At 38.9% G+C, this 17,419-nt stretch overlaps 2 protein-coding genes across 2 annotated transcripts in view; both read left to right on the forward strand.

Moving 5' to 3' along the window:
- The window catches only part of LOC139445771 (uncharacterized), a 107,030-nt gene that overhangs the window by 56,689 nt on the left and 32,922 nt on the right, over positions 1 to 17,419 (forward strand). The gene's annotated exons all lie outside the window — the stretch shown is intronic.
- On the forward strand, positions 1,631 to 8,395 carry LOC139446512 (uncharacterized). The gene is made up of 9 exons (XM_071227818.1): positions 1,631 to 1,635; positions 2,209 to 2,273; positions 2,443 to 2,533; positions 4,855 to 4,898; positions 5,110 to 5,179; positions 5,504 to 5,523; positions 6,535 to 6,706; positions 7,249 to 7,303; positions 7,571 to 8,395. Exons 1-9 carry the CDS (start codon positions 1,631 to 1,633, stop codon positions 8,393 to 8,395), a joined length of 1,347 nt encoding a protein of 448 aa, XP_071083919.1.

Below are 17,419 nucleotides of genomic sequence, written 5' to 3' on the forward strand. Positions count from 1 at the left end.
ACATGCCGCCATATCACTGAAGTTACTTTCCCAGCCCGTGTACAAATATACCGACAAACACTACCGCTATGTAAAGCATGACTGAAAACGAAACACGCGCCTGTTACTTTGGCCAAATGTTTTATAACTCTAATCTGCCTTGAACTTATCGGTTTATTCACACATTACATACTCTCATTACAGATTTCTGACCAGCGTAACAAATGGAGGGAGTGTATGTATTTGTAGGTATGGAACTGTGCACAGCTTCATATATTTTGCGAGATTGTTATCAGTATAAGCAACATTTCTGATAGTTTTAGCCTTTATTGAAATTGTGCGGTAAATTTCATCATTAATTTACTTTGCTCATGATGTAATCGGAATCGTACAATCGGCTCTGCTTATGGCAGAGATTTCTTATGAGTGAGTTGGGTTTAACACCGGTTTTAACAGTATTCCAGTTATATCACGGCGTGTCAGCTGAATGTGGGAGGAATGCCCGAAGTGATGCAGGTCTCAGACGTTTACCACTACAGTGAAACCCACGAGCACGGGTATGGTGCTGACAAATCTAGAAACATAATCGGGGCTAATCGGGATTCGAACCAACAATCATAGATTTCTGTCGGGGATTTCTTATGAACATGGAAAGTGTTTTGTCGCTGTTATTTACATCAGAAACTGGGACAGGGACTTTGTTCAGTGTCGATTCTCAAATTGAAACAATATGTTGATCCTGAAATCTGTACATAATAGAACTTAGTGTGAAACCAACAAACAACCAACAAATGTTATACAATCAACAAATATATTACAAAATTCACTCAGTTTACAAATCAATACAAATTACTGCACACCAATTACAATAACAGTAAACAACAAAGTGGCAGTGCAATATTCAATGGCAATGAATAATTATGGCAGTGGTTAGTATCAAATACAAAAATACAGTGGTGATAGGAAAAATCAGTGATAATGATATATATTCACCTAGCGGTGGTCAAGCTTTCGTGATGGACTCGGCAGGGAGTCAGGGATGATGAGCGATCCTCACCAAAAAGCTGGTCTTGCCGTGATGAAAATGCGCTCATGTGTGTGCGTTACGAAAAGACGCTATTGTACCGTCCAACTGACTTCCAATACTTTCTCGACAGCGCTGTAAGGCTCAGTACAATGCACAAGGAGTCTCGCCGTTTCCGGAAGTTACCACACCACTCTAGCATCTAAATATAGTAACTTACTGACGACTGCATACATTAACTAGTACTACATTTCTGCCGACTAATCACTCTCAAAATTACAATGCATTGAATGGCTACCGAATCTCTACAGAAACAATGTAGCACAGTTACAATCATTGTTAAACAACAAAACACACTGCCATATAACAACCTATGGACACATAAGCTGTTTACAAGATAAGGACATATGGGTTGTTGAATACTCTCTATAGTCATAGAGCTTTTTTTATAAGGTATGCTTCGTTGTATCATTTTGTGAACTGGCATATATATGGCATTAGGAATGCAATGATCAATTTACATTCGAACTGTCAATGATTTGACAAGAAATAGTTTTTTTTGATGAATGTGTACTTTACTGAGCATATTTATGTTTAGTTTCCGCAATCTGGATCTGTGTTCCATCAATGTCGTAAGTACGGCACAGCAATAAGTGCTTATTTCAATTCATTTGTGTATGGTTCTGATACACCAGTATATTGATCTAAAGAATTTACAAAGACATAGATTCTCAGTGCATATCGGTTATCTTTCATGATATACATATATCTGTTATCTTATATGCCTATATCTAAATATCTGTTATCTTGGCAAGACTATCAAACAGCAGATAGTTTGGGTTGTACTTTTCCCATGTGAATAACTCCTCACATTCACGGTCGAGCATAAAGAAGAGAAACGAATGCAGGAGAGATAATCATATATTCATATATGACATTACGTCACATAGACAATAGATTAAAACAAATTTCATCGAGTAGGTTTAACGCAGGCCATAAGTTCGACATTCTACACATAGGTTGATGTTAGTTAAATATATATACGGGTAGCTTTTGTTCCTTTTTTGTTTTGAGTGAAATATGGGTGAAATATGATAGCAATTGGTATGTCTAAAACGATATGACGTATATTTCAAAGAAATTTGGTATTTCTCATTGTTGTTATTACGGTATGATCATGAACATAATGAATATTTACTTTTCAGACAAAAAGAATACAGGATATACATGTGTGAAATTAGTGCTTGCAATGGACAAATCAATGTTGAAGGTAGTTATATTATTACTTAAAGATGAACAAATATATTCTGATCATCTTACGCATGAAACATAAGGTGACTTATGCTACAGTTGCTCAAAGAAAATTTTAAGGCAACCATATTGATAAACTTTACATGAAATTCATTCGCTTCAATGATTTCTGTATGTACGTTCTTCAGTCGCTGGTGACCCTCCAAATTGTGAGTGCCCTACCCGGGATGGAGGACACTGTGTTGTACTTGTCCCAGATTCATACATGTGTGGAGATTGGTAAGTATTGTTGCAGGTGTTTTACACAGTCTGTGTATTGTAACTTTAGAATTAGTGAGTTGAGATATATCTGGCCCAGTATCACAGCCATGTGGAACGTGTTGTGTATCTGAAACAAAAAGGACGGACTTGTCAATGTCACTGAGTTGATAACATCGTTTCAATATATGAAAGCCTAACGGTGCCACCTGGTAGCATAATATTTTTTTTAATCAAAATTTCTTTTTATTTGATTGTTTGTCTGCTTTTTCGCAATTTCGATTTTCTCTCTCGTTACTTCGACTATTTTCTCGAAATTAACATTTTTTTTCCGTTACTTTCAATATTTTCTCGTTATTTCAAGTTTATCTTAAGTTCTTTAAATTTTTAAATTCGAAATTGAATAAAATTAACTTAGAATAACGAGAAAATAATCGAAATTACGGTAAAATAATTGAAATATCAAGAAATTGATCAAGAAAATATAAATTATCCTACCAAAGTGGCACCATAAGGCTTTCATATCAATAACACATAAAATACACCCAAAATGAAAAGTAATTTCGAAAGAAATAAAAGAGCTACATTCAATGGCAAAAATCAATTACTGATCAATCTGTTACATAACAGTAAAATGAATGAAATCGGTGAAATTTCAACCCTGGATGCAATCGCTGTTACGACATGTTTTGTGGTCTGTTAATCCGGACATGCTTCCGCGACACAGCACTGACCGAGAGAAGAAAGGTGTTTTCTTGTTCAAATGCGACAGCTGATGTGTCCAATTTACAACCGATTCCGACACAAAACCATTTCAAGTCACCAGTAAGAGCTTTTATGCAACTTTTAGAAGACTTGAAACACATTTTCTAAATTAACAAGCATGTAATACTAATATCTCAAACCAATTTGACATGTCAAGTTGTGTGCAAGGCAATAACATTTGTACGGTTTTCAGCTCCGGAAACAAGTCAAAGTCGTTGCCATGGAAACTCGAATATTTTTTTAAAAATCCCATACTATCAAAACGCACCACTTCACCACTAGACCTATCTATGTGCCAAGTTTTGTTAAGATAACTGTTTTTTTAGTTCTGCTCCGGAAACGAAACGTGACGGACGGACAGAAGGACGGGCGGGACAGCACCCATTCCTATATTCCCCTTCCACTTCGAGGCGGAGGATAATTAATTATACTCATACATGTGCAGCTGCCTATTGATATACAAATATTTTAAGTAGGTCCTAGGGACTGATGCTAGACCCCCAGATGAACACAGAGAGCAAACCAAAAACATCTGTTCCAAAGCATCCCCGACTGCACGAGTGGGACGTATAGTTTTGTCTGTACCTATGTGTAGCGAACCCAATAACATATATGATAATAGCTTTTTCTTAAATCAAAAGATAAAACGAACGTTTGAGATGACGTCAGACAATAGGCCTACTTGCCCCCAGACATGCTACAAACGAATTGTATCTGTCTCTAATGGTGTGCTTCCCGTGAAGATTCCGGGTTAGAATAGGTCTTCCTCAACCCATGCTTGTCCTGAGAGGCAACTCGGATAGTCAGGCTCGCTGACTTGGTTGATGCATATCATCGTCTCCCAGTCTGTAGATCGATGCTCATGATATCAGTCACTGGATTGTCTGGTCCAGACTCGATTATTTACAGACCCCCGTCATATAGATAGAATATTGCGGCAAACAAATTAAAAAATGGAGAGCATAACAGGAAATATTATTACAGCCCCATGACAGCAATCACAAAAGCCGACCTTTCTTTCAGTTGCTACATGTTTTGTTTGTTTGTTTGTTTTTCAACGCCGCACTCAGCAATATTCCACCTGTATGACGGCGGTGTGAAAATAATCGAATCTGGACCAGACAATCCAGTGATTGTCATCATGAGTTCGATCCACGCAACCGTGTTCTTTTCTAATCCTTTTCGAATGGATTAAGGGGTAATGCTACCTAAAAAAACATTCCAGAAATTTATGAACATATCGTGCTCAGCTTTGCATAAGTAAACAGCCGAAAGGGGGTGTGGATAACAAGATTTTCCGACACCGCGATAGTATAGACACCGAGAATACTTGAACGTGGAAAATATAGTCCATACACATAGCTACATGTCCTACAAGGGAATTATCTTCATGTCAAATGTTTTAGTTGAAACTTATAGTTATAGGGCTACCAAACATTATAGAAACAATATAGAAATTGAGAATACATGAACGGGGAAAAATACAGTTGAAACACATAGCTACATAGCCTACACGTTTCTTCATGTCAAATGTTTTACTTATAGTTATAGGGCTACCAAACATTACTCTATTTCAGGGGCATCACTGACGGACATGGACCGTGTTCAGAATATGATGAAGGTAACCACCGTCTTTGCCTATGATAATGACAAAAAGAGGAATTTTGATTTTACCTGAATATGACATAAACACTTTGAAAGGACTCGAACACACCTATGTTTTAATAGTAAGTTTCCATGCTGAAATCAGTCATAGTGTAATATACATATAAGCCCCATTCTCTCATAAATATAAAATATGCTTGGAGTAATATATGATATTTTATTTTCAGATTTCATACCCTGTAGGTGTACAGATAGTGGGTTATATTGCTGCACATCAGACACCCAATTAAACCGTAGGTAAGTGGAATAATATTTCAATTACTTATGAATGAGGTAATAGGATTAGATTATGTATTAAGACAGACCAGATTTATTTTCACCCACACAAGCAAAACCAAATCTTTTAAAATTATTTTCTTATGTGGGGTCAATATTTTTTTTAGATGTGGACAGATACCCTGCACACACAACCAGAATATCAAAGATCGTCCCCTGATAACACACATCCGACAGTGCGTCACTCGCGCGTCTATAGTCTTCAAAGTTTATTGAAAATGCACCACAACGTATACTTACATATTAAAAATGTCTTGATTATTAACTCTCATACGTCTCTTGCAGCACCCTACACTTTAACTGTGAGTATATGTATTTTGACTAGCAATAAGGTGATATTCGCAATCTGGCTCTAATGTTCTGTCTTTATTTGATCTAAGTATGACTTAAAATTAACCTTATGCAATAAAGAATTCAAACATTTGCTCTCGAATATGCATCGCCAGGTTATGATTGTACCTATTGGACACTTGAGGTACCTCTCGCTTGCAAAGGGATCCACAGGGCTTCTATTTTGTATTTCAATAGTTTCTTGAAATTTCCTTTTCCCCCATATAGAAACTACGGTGGTTGTAATCCATAAAAAAGTAGGTGTGTTCAATTATGAAAAATAGAGTGAATTGAGTCAACTGCGGTAACCACATTTCTGGCAACCGGGGTTGATTAGAGTCAGCCTGAGTTAACCAGTGTTAATCAAGGATAAATGAGGGCAGTATCCGAAACAACGCATAAAATGCAACCTTAGATCTACTAGTTGCAAACAGAGATACCCAACAACCCTACAACACACAACTTGAGTTAACAAGTGTTATATTTCTTGACAAAGCTCACTCCTGCATTTTACACTTATATTGCACATCGATACTTTTAATCTTTCGAAATTATAGTTAATTTGCTTTAAAAATAAAAAATTTCCATCATCCCTTAAATAAGAGCAAACCTGTCGTTCTTTAAAGGTCGCCATGGTCACCTTGGCTTGACAAACGCTCATGGAACCCCAACGAACGCTCCTGGAGCCCCGACGAACGCTCATGGAACCCCGACGAACGCTCCTGGAGCCCCGACGAACGCTCATGGAACCCTGACGAACGCTCCTGGAGCCCCGACGAACGCTCCTGGAACCCCGACAAACGCTCCTGGAACCCCGACGAACGCTCCTGGAGCCCCGACGAACGCTCATGGAACCCCGACGAACGCTCCTGGAGCCCCGACGAACGCTCCTGAAACCCTGACGAACGCTCCAGGAGCCCCGACGAACGCTCCTGGAGCCCCGACGAACGCTCATGGAACCCCGACGAACGCTCATGGAACCCCGATAAACAATCCTGGAATCTCGACAGACAAGCATGGAGCCTCGCAAAAGACAGGAACATTGGTCGGAGGAGTGGTTGGAGGTCTCATCGGCGGAGTCATCATCACTGCTGTCATCGTATTGCTGTGGCGTGTGTGTCGCAAACGTAGAAGGTATGGACGCATGAGCTCACACAGGTGCTTATATGACAACCGGCTACGTCAACAATTGATCATGTTCCAACAGAGTGAATGCAGTTGTAGGAATTGACAGGTTTCGAGTAGGACATGGGTGGAACTGTTATCATTCTGTAATTACTGTCTTCTTTCCAAGTAGAGCGTACTGGATACATTGGACCCCTAAACAATTTCAAAGGGAGTGATATAAGGATCAGGTGATAACGACCAATATAGCTTTGTCTGATCGTTGTTTAACGTCGCACTCAACAATATTTTAGCTATATGACGGCGGTCTGTAAAATAATCGAGTCTGTACAAGACAATCCAGTGATTGACATCATGAGCATATATCTACCCGATTGGGATACGATGACATGCATCAACCACGTCAGTGAGCGTGACCACCCGATCCCGCTAGTAGCATCTTGCGACAAAAATGTGTTGTTGAAGACCAGTCCTAACCCGGATCTTCGCGGGTACCAAAACTTACCTTATGAATGAATGCTTGTACATATTGTAATTTGACTGCATTTAATTGCCTGAAGTAATTCTTTGCACAGACATCAAGAAAGTTCCGGAGAACAGATGACAGACACTCACGCATACCTGGGCCCTGTACGTCCAGATTCAGTACAGTTATAATCCTCATACAAGTTTTCTTTAAATGTGTAAAGTTCAAAACCTTTAATCTTTACGCCCTTCCCATACATGAATTGTCTCACATATTCACCTTCTGATTGAGAATTTCTCAAGAACAACGTTAAGTGTAAATTGCCATTGGATTCTTTTTCTATTCTTTCACAACAGATGAAAATTTGTGTTTTTAAACTTGCTATTTAAACTATAAGTAAGTAGTTAATTGAGTTATACCTCTATCCTTAGGGTCACACCAGCGACTCACAAGACAAAAACAAAGGAGCAAATGAAAAGTCTTCCTCTGTCCCTGACGTAGTTAAGGCTTCAGTAGGATCTGATACTGGCGAGTGTGCGATCGTCTCAGAGTCTGGCGACCAGGGAGACTACACTGAAATTACAGATGACATCACCCGGGCAGCAGGAGGGGGTCCTGTGACAACAGCAAGTCATGGGATGGACCCACAGGGAGGACGTAAACCACAGCATGCTGCTGACAAACCTGACGGAGAATATAACACACTGGGAGATGCTACTGTGACCAAAGCAGATGCTAAGCATACCTACGACAGGTTGGGAGACACTAACTCTGACAAAGCTCTCCTACGGCACACTCGAGGTAACGGATCAGGTGCAGATGATTTCTTCCTGGAGGAATCTGAAGACAACTATAACAGACTGGGGCATGGTGCTACTGCTATTACGACTGGTGTCAACAGTGAGTACAACAGGCTGGGGGACACTACTGAGGCTGGCAATTCTGAAGTAACGGACACCGGAGCGCCATCTTTGGATTACTTTGTCCCCGAGGAACCTGCAGACACGTACACCAATTTTGGAGTTGATGGGGCTGCAACTACGACTGATACAAAGAATACCTATGACCGATTAGGAAACACGGGTGTTGATAGAGATTCGGAACCTTACGAAATCTTGCTTAAGAAATCAGGTGACACCTACACCAAGCTCGGAGAGAAACCGTCTGCCGATGAAGTGGAACACACGTACAACAAACTTGGAGGTGCTACACACAAGAGAGAAAAACCTGACGCCCCTCCTGATGATACCGAGTGACCCTCGTCATAGGTCTCAGCATAGCATGTGTCTTACACTTTCTTTGTTTAGTTCTGCAATGTATATAGTACTCAACATATTTTAGCATTATTTGTTTTAAGAAGTTTAGAAAATTTGAATGTGTGGTGGAACCTTATTGAGCAGAATTGTGTCATACATGTAGCTCATGAGAATTATTTTTTTCAATTCTGAGAGGTGCCTCTCTTTGGTTTATATGTCCCATGTGAGGATTTAGTCACAGTTAATGAGGATTTCGTACGCAGGATATTTTTAGAAACTGACTAATTTGTGTTTGTATTGTGGTCTGTCACTGAAAATCCAATATTTTAATATTTGACGGGTTGAACATGTATCTCGGTCTGTCGTTTGGTCAGAAATTGTAAATAAAAAATGTAAGATCCGAAAACAGTTACCTAATCCGGTGATGTTTTCTCATAATCGAAACTGTCAATGGACGCAAGAGAAGGCGTCAATATTTTCACTGGGACGCATGTACCTTTTTATGTAAACTATTTCTGAGGTCGGTAGGTTTTCGATTAAATCACAGGGAATATAAAAATAATAAATAAACATACATATAATTACATATAATTACATATATATTATATATTCGTTGTATTACCATCAGTTATCACACCCTGTTATTATTATTATTATTAGTAGTATTATTATAATACTTTATTCATATTCATCTGAATATGTAATGCTTGATGTATGTTGAACTATCATGTGGTATGTTCTTTAATGTGTGTCTGTACTTGGAATATAACATTAAAAAATATGAAATAAATAATAATATTTTGCTTAGCACAAACTGTAGTGTTTCATTTTTGACATTCTTGAAGTTGGTGAGTAAATAAGTAAACATACAACTTTATTGAAATCAACTGGTTTACTGCATTTAGCAACGTTTCAGTGTAGATTCAGCCAAGCGATAAGAGGCTATAGACATCAAATGCTGTGATACATATACAATATAATTGTTAATGCATCCAAACGTACAGTGAAGGCAAGGATTAAGCAGCTGATTAGATACTAATGATTTGTTCGTTTGGTTGTTTTTTAACGCCGAACTTAGCAATCTTCCAGATATATGACGGCGGTCTGTAAATAATCGAGTCTGAACCAGACAATCCAGTGACTGACATCATGAGCATCGAGCCACGCAATTGGAATACGATGACATGCATCAACCAAATCAGCGAGTCTGACCACCTGATCCCGTTATTCACCTCTTACGACAGGCATAGTCGCCTTTTACGGCAATCATGGGTTGCTGAAGACCTATTCTATCCCAGATCTTCACGGGTCCTGAAAGCATATAGTGAATAGTGACCCTAATAACTTACCTTCGGCGGCAAAGATTTGGGTGGGCTAGACAACTGCATGGTTTACAGACGCATCAAGGTTTTGTCTCCAATTTACAGATGGCAGAAAACGTTGTTGGCGACGTAGCGGCGAGCGGTATGCCAGGGCAACAATTCTTGACCATGATCGGTATGGGGGCGGTAGTGTCATGGTGTCACTTTTGGGCAGTATTACACAGGCGAACTGATTTGGTTATTGTGAAAGGAGCATCAATCCATGCAATTGGGATACGATGATATGCATCAAGCACGTCAGCGAGCCTGACCACCCGATCTGGTCAGTTGGCCACCAGCAGAAAAAAGCCTTAGTTTAGATTATTGTTCCCACATTATCCTGTATACCTTAAACCTTTTCTATTGCATAGAAAAGGTGTCTGTACACAATTTTCATTTGGTAGTAAGCTTGCAAGTGTGGGCGTGAATTTTCACGGGGTCAAAATTGCTTAAATTGAAGGAAAAATGCATAATTTGATAAAATTGTCTGTAACATTTTCATTAAGTCATTAAACTATCCAAATTATGTCTTTGATGAGAGGTTAAATGTTCGGTTATATGAATTGGGCAAGCAGTTTTGTTTAATCTAACTGTCATTCTATATCTCAGTGAAAACATAAAGTGATTCTCAGTGTAAATTGTTTTTTCTTCTTTTTCAAATCTTGTGAGTAGGTAAAACACTAATTCCATTGGATTTTGGCAATAAAAACACTATAACTCAAAATCTGCATAAACTATTGTGCTATCCTATACAGGAACAAAATGAAAATATATTAAAAAGGGGCTGAGATATTGTATACAATGTTACCCCACCCCCCTACAACCAATTTTGACGAAAACTGCTTATTGAGATATGGTGGCAGATTATAATAATGTAGTGGATGAGTGGGATTATTGCAACAATGCTTAAAACACACAAATAATAAAATGATAAAGAAAAATGATGTTTCAAGTTTTTCTATGAACATCTAGAATTTCAAGAAGGCTGTCATTTTGATCTGTTTTCAAAATCAGGATCTAATATAGTTCTTCAACACGGTCATGTAATATATCATATGAAAGCCTTTTCACATTGTTTTTTTTAATGATGTGCATTATTCACAGAGTTCTGTGTTAATTGATCCCTAACAATAAAACAAATGATATATTGAAAGCTAATTTCTCTAGCGACACCAACCCAACCCCAAAGTCAAATTGCAATTAAAATTGACATATGTTCGCTCAAAATTGTAGATATACTGCACTTTCGTCCGAGCATTTTACTAGTGTATCATTTGAGTGAAGAAAAACTATTATGAAGTATATACAAAATTACATCACAGAGTCAAGGGCTGTGAAATAATGTCACCTCAAGTCACCGTCAGAGTCCATCTCTTCTGGAGAGGTAGGTAAGTTGTTTCTGTTTAGACATGACAGCACAATTGAATCCAAAGGAACATCCGATGAGGAGCACCTGTTTATTGTGCATTTGCAGGTGAACAATTCTAGACACAGTTCATAATGTTACTTTAACAACCAAAACCACATGTTATCATGGATGGAAATGCGCATACAAAATGTCATCATTTTATTTATTTTCTATTGTTTTAAAATTTCTTCCACCTGTCCGCTCTTTGTGATGGGGATGATAAACATACCAGCCAAAATACTACTCAAACCAATTAAGGACCATCCGAATCGGCACACAACCCAATCAATTAGCTCAGCACACAATACATAAATACCATTTAGTTTGGAACTAAATTCTGAACAGCACTCTGTAGAATACTTTTAAAAGAAAGTTCAGGACCACAAGACCACCCTATGCTTATCGTAAGAGGCGACTAACGGGATCGGGTGGTCAGGCTCGCTGAGTTGGTTGATGCATGTCATCGATCCCAATTGCATGGATCGATGCTCATGATATAAATCATTGGATTGACTTGTCCAGACTCGATTATTTAGGAAACCCCAAGAAGTTCTGATTATCATTATAAAGTCAAATGGTATTTCACAATCAAGCGTCCCCTTATCTCTACATATTAACACCAGGGGTGCAATGTCATCTCTTCAAATTTGGCCTATTACTCGTGGCACTCGTGGCACTCGTGGCACTCGTGTGTTTATGTGTAAAAGCGGGGTGTTTCATAGTTAAAATATATTTTAATCATAATCAGAACTACCGATTCCTGTGAAGAAACATACAGTGGATTTCTTGTCAGATGATCAATCAAAGAGACCAAGTCATAGCCAAAGACTGAAGTGCGTAAACACATGATGAGTACATCATGGCTACCAACTAATACAGGAACATGATGGAAAGGTGATATGCTGAAACGGTATTAACATAGAAGCAGTGATTGATGGTCGTAAAAAATGAACACAGATACATAAAATGGATTTTTAGAGCATTCTCAAAACAACATGTTACTTATTGTCAAATTTCTCAAAATGTCAATATTCAATAGTTCCGGAGTTGATTTCCCCTCAAAGACGTGATATGGGGACCATTCGTGACCACTCGGGTCATTCCGGGACATGATGCGATGATTACGGAAAGACGCGAGAGGTGACGAATGGTGATGCGTGTCAGTTGAAGCAAAGACAAGTCTTGTACTTGAAGTTCATATCTGTATCCACTTCACTACAGAGATGTCTGTAGACCCCCACGTCGCACGTTATAAAGAAGACGACGTTGCTGGCGCCACTCTTTAGCATGAAATTGTGGATGAGTGAGTGAATAAATAAACCTGCAATACATTCAAATAAAATATTAGACCTCTTCCAGAACCACTGTGTTTGTGAACAGTAGCTATGTTGACAGATCAGATAGCATGAGATGTATTTTTTCAATTATTGAGGACATATCGAAAATTAATCACAATTTCGTAAAACTTTACCAAACTTATATTTACTTTTCTGTGCCAAAATAATCATGTCATGAAATAAATAATACCCCAACTAACTGATGGCCATTTTATGTTCTGTCCATATGTGAATCCATGTGATCTTCATATAATGTACAGAAACAGATAACGCTTCAACGGCCCCTAAAGATATTTGAAAAAAATTATGAATGTTGTATAATACCCATGACTGTAATAATCATAAAACATTTATTTTCCTTTGTTTATGTTCAATTGAGAAATCCATCTGGTAAAAACTCCCTGTTTTATGTACAGAAATATGCTTTCAAACTTTTAAAACAAAGTATTTTCTTTTGTGCAAGCAATAAATACCATATTCTGTATTATTGATCAGCAGTTGTCAGTAAAAAACTGTGTTTGAGTAAACAAAAAATGTCTGCATGGTAGTGTATATTAATGTATTATGCAATAGTAGTTGTGTGCATAGTAGTGTTTTGGAGAAACCAGTAAGTATATGTGGAGTAGTGTGTTGGATTAAACAGAAGTTGTTTGTAGAGTTGTATATTAAGCAAATTGTAGTTGTGTGCATGGTAGTGTATTTGAGTAAACAGAAGATGCCAATATGGGAGTGTATTGGAGTAAACAGTAGTTGTCTGTATAGTAGTGTATTGTAGTAAACAGTAGTTGAGTGAATAGTTGTGTATCGAGCAAACAGTAGTTGTCTGTATAGTAGTGTATTGAGAAAAAAGTAGTTGTCTGTATAGTAGTGTATTGGAGTAAACAGTAGTTGTCTGTACAGTAGTGTATTGTAGTAAACAGTAGTTGAGTGAATAGTTGTGTATCGAGCAAACAGTAGTTGTCTATATAGTAGTGCATCAGGCAAACAGTCGTCGCCTGTATAGCACATGCAATACGTGTGAACATCGGATTCGGGCAAACAGTATTACGTGTACACATTTCGTTTAACTGCAGTACAAGGGAAGTAACCCTGGTATACCTAATGTTTCAAATGACCGACAAGGAGTATTTCTTGCTCAGGTGATGCTTATATCATCATATATTAATCATTGTTTCGCAGATGATTACTGTAAGGGATTTCGGGATTGTGATAAGATCATAAAATGTGTACAACAATCACCTGCCATCTTTTGTGTCAGCCATGTGCTCTGTTCCCAAGGGTTGAGAAACAGAACGTCGTCTATTATTCAACAGTTTGTATTGTCCACCAAACAAGCACACATTGACCAGCGTGCTGGTATCTTGTATTTTTCAACCCTCAACAATCAGTATTCTCCCTACTCATAAATATTAAACAACAAAAGTATTCCCACTGACTCGAACTCAAACCATCTGTACAACTCCTGATTAGTAAGGAAAAGCCCAAAGAATTTAGAGTTACTTCCCTTTGAAATGACCACCACACGAAGGGACAGTGTTTCTCCGAAAGGACGCTCTATCACTAGACCACGGTTCTTAGTGACTTGGGTGCTCTTTCATTTCATGACCTGCGTAATAAATATAAATTTGGCAGCCAAGTGATACGTTCAATTCAAAAACTGGTCATATAGGCCTCGTATGACATATTGATTTCCTAACATGCATAAATTAGGGAAACACTGTCCCTTCGTGTGGTGGTTCTAGTCCGGACTTGGGTCGGTTTTCTAGTGGTCGCCTACTGAGATACCATGCCGCAGTTTAACATGGATACCCCACTCAAATAGAGTATACTGATTCCGAGCCGACCAGTCCTAGTCTGCCTTACAGACCCTGATACAAATATATATAAAATACAGCCCATGCAAGTCTATAATGTTTGGCAAGTCTAGATTACTGCAGTATCTGAAAATGAAGAGAGTCACTGGGCTCCCTTTTATTATATTTTTATCAAGATAACTGAACAACTGTTTTTTCTGTACGATATGTTCATTTCAGAGACTAGATGTTAGTCTAGACCAGTCCCTGTGCAAGTACCATTTTTGTAAGGTCTTTTGGTATGACGCGGTCAGGGATCGAACCTAGGACCTTCCGCTTTCCGTGCGGACGCTCCACCACTAGACCATGGAGGCGGTCTACACATGGATACCTCACTCAGACAGAGTATACTGATTCCGAGCCGACCAGTTCTTGTCTTAGCCCCTTAATGCCGAGTTCAGGGTAACAACAAGTATTTTGGTATGACACGGCCGGGTATCGTCCACTAGACCATGGGGGCGGTCAGCATAGTCATGGAAAGAATGGTTACTAACCATGTGAATTGTCATCCTTAGATAAATATGCTTCTTACAAGGCTTCAATCAGATTTCAGGACGGGACGCTCGTGTACAGACCATTACGTTCGAATCAAAACTGAAGCACAAAAGGCTTTATCAAAACCAAGACTTCGATAAGCATATGCTATGATCTGGAAATAGGGACCGCTTTACCAAATTGCAGCATCTGGGAGTAAAAGGCAAAATGTTCGATGGATTTGCGCAACCGTTTGAAAGGTCTATGACAGTTTTAACCAGTAAGTTCTAATCAAAATAGTGAAAGTGTATGACCTTTTTTTACCACCACTCCCTACCAGCCCCCCCCCCCCCCCCCCCCCCCCCCCGCAACCCCCAACCCCCAACCATCCCACCACCAACCCCACCCCCCAACCCAACACACACCTCTATCTATCTACCTAAGGAGAATTTGTTAGTAAAAAGGACAAAGAAATCCACCATTTTTAACAGACTTTCAGATTCCCCACAAATGGCCATGTATTTATAGGTGAGATCGGCCCAGTTTGAAATCTGGGTTAAGTCCCCTACAACAATATGCTGTCGTAAGAGGTGGTCAGGCTCAGTGACTTGGTAAACTGAGTGTTATATATTAATCATACCCTGTCGGCGTGGATCGTTGCTCACGATATCAATCATTGGATTGTCGGGTCCACACACATTTACAACCAAAAAGCAAAAACGAAGAAAGGGCCTTCGTTAAAACATGACATTCCGTCAAAAACAAAAACTATTGCGATTGCTCGTGTTTCAGAAATAGAACATAATAGTTAACCTTGGTGATGTGATGAAACGGGAGAAGCTGACATGTCAAAGGGAAGTAACTCCTTTTCTTTTCCTTTCCAATCAGGAGTTGTACAGAAGGTTTGAGTTCGAGTCAGTGGGAATACTTTTGTTGTTTAATATTTAATCAGTTCGGAGAAAACGGATTGTTGAGGGTTGAAAAATACAAGATACCAGCACACCGCTCCATGTGTGCTTGTTTGGTGGACAATACAAACTGTTGAATGATAGACGACATTCTGTTTCTCAACCCTTGGGAACAGAGCACATGGCTGACACAAAAGATGGCAGGTGATTGTTGTACACATTTTATGATCTTATCACAATCCCGATATCCCTTACAGTAATCATCTGCGAAACAATGATTAATATATGATTATATAAGCATCACCTGAGCCAGAAATACTCCTTGTCGGTCATTTGAAACATTAGGTATACCAGGGTTACTTCCCTTGTACTGCAGTTAAACGAAATGTGTACACGTAATACTGTTTGCCCGAATCCGATGTTCACACGTATTGCATGGGGAACCGACCCGTGAAGATCTGGGTAAGAATGGGTCTTCTGCAACCCATTTTATATCGTAAGATGTGACTATGCTTGTCGTAAGAGGCAACTAAAGGGATCGGGTTGTCAGGCTCGCTGACTTTGTTAATGCATTTCATCGTACAAATTACATAGATCGATGCTTATGTTGTCAATCACTGGATTGTCTTGTCCAGACTCGATGATTTACAGACCCCCGTCATATAACTGGGATATTGCTGAGAGCGGCGTTCAACAACAAACAAACAATTGCGCACTGCGTTTCAAATCATATTTTCGGTCACTGTGACATTGAAGATTCAAGGTAAACCAGTGCTGTATTTCAAGTGTTATATTGTTATTTTTAAGCGGCTTTGTTGTTCCAACATTTGTGATAAAAGATGTAGCTATAGATAATTAACACTTTTGATATGACAAAGTCTATCTTTTCTATGTCCACAATGCGTGGCACAAGCAATGAATCGTTTTATAACTTCCTGTGTACAGGCAAACATTTCAACACAGCAAATAAGCAGTGACTGTGTAAAGTAACGATGTTTCCTATTTGGTGTTACGTTACATCCCTTGACTGTGGATGAAGCCCAACCCTATTCAGTGTTATCAGGGCGTTACGGTCTTCTATACATACACCATGTGATTGAGGTAAGGATATACTTCCCTGTCTGATCTGTGTGGATATTGCTCAGGGTACCTACACAGTAAGATCGACTCCAGTCAACTAATTTGAGGTCAGTTTCAATATACCTACTTTCTATGACAAACGTTCATTTATTTCAACTCATGAGGAAAGCCTGTTACATGCATATAACTTATAACCGCTTCGAGTGGCCTCATTAACTAAGTGGTCAGAGATCATCAGGAATGATTGTCATTTGATGGAGGATTTCCCAGTGCGGTTTTATCCGTGTCGTCTGTAAAAGATGACAACTCTACAGATTATGACAGGGAATAGACCAATACACGGTATAAGAAATAACACATCGCAAATTGTGCATAATTTACGACCTTAAGCAGTTATAGATGGATCACGGGGCGATGGATTAGCGAGGTCCACTTGAAATTGAAGTTAAATCATTATGATGACGTCACGCTTTTGTTGTTGCAGTTGATTCTGAGCCAGGAATTCACTGGCCATGCTGAATGTGTAAAACTGACGCAACTGTAGGTCATTATACACAATTAGAGAGAGATTAAATATTAACTATAACATGGTTGAAGTCAGAA

The sequence above is a fragment of the Haliotis cracherodii genome, unplaced genomic scaffold (assembly GCF_022045235.1).
Source record: "Haliotis cracherodii isolate W230 unplaced genomic scaffold, xgHalCrac1.p SCAF_6, whole genome shotgun sequence".
In the NCBI taxonomy this organism is placed as follows: Eukaryota; Metazoa; Mollusca; class Gastropoda; order Lepetellida; family Haliotidae; genus Haliotis; species Haliotis cracherodii.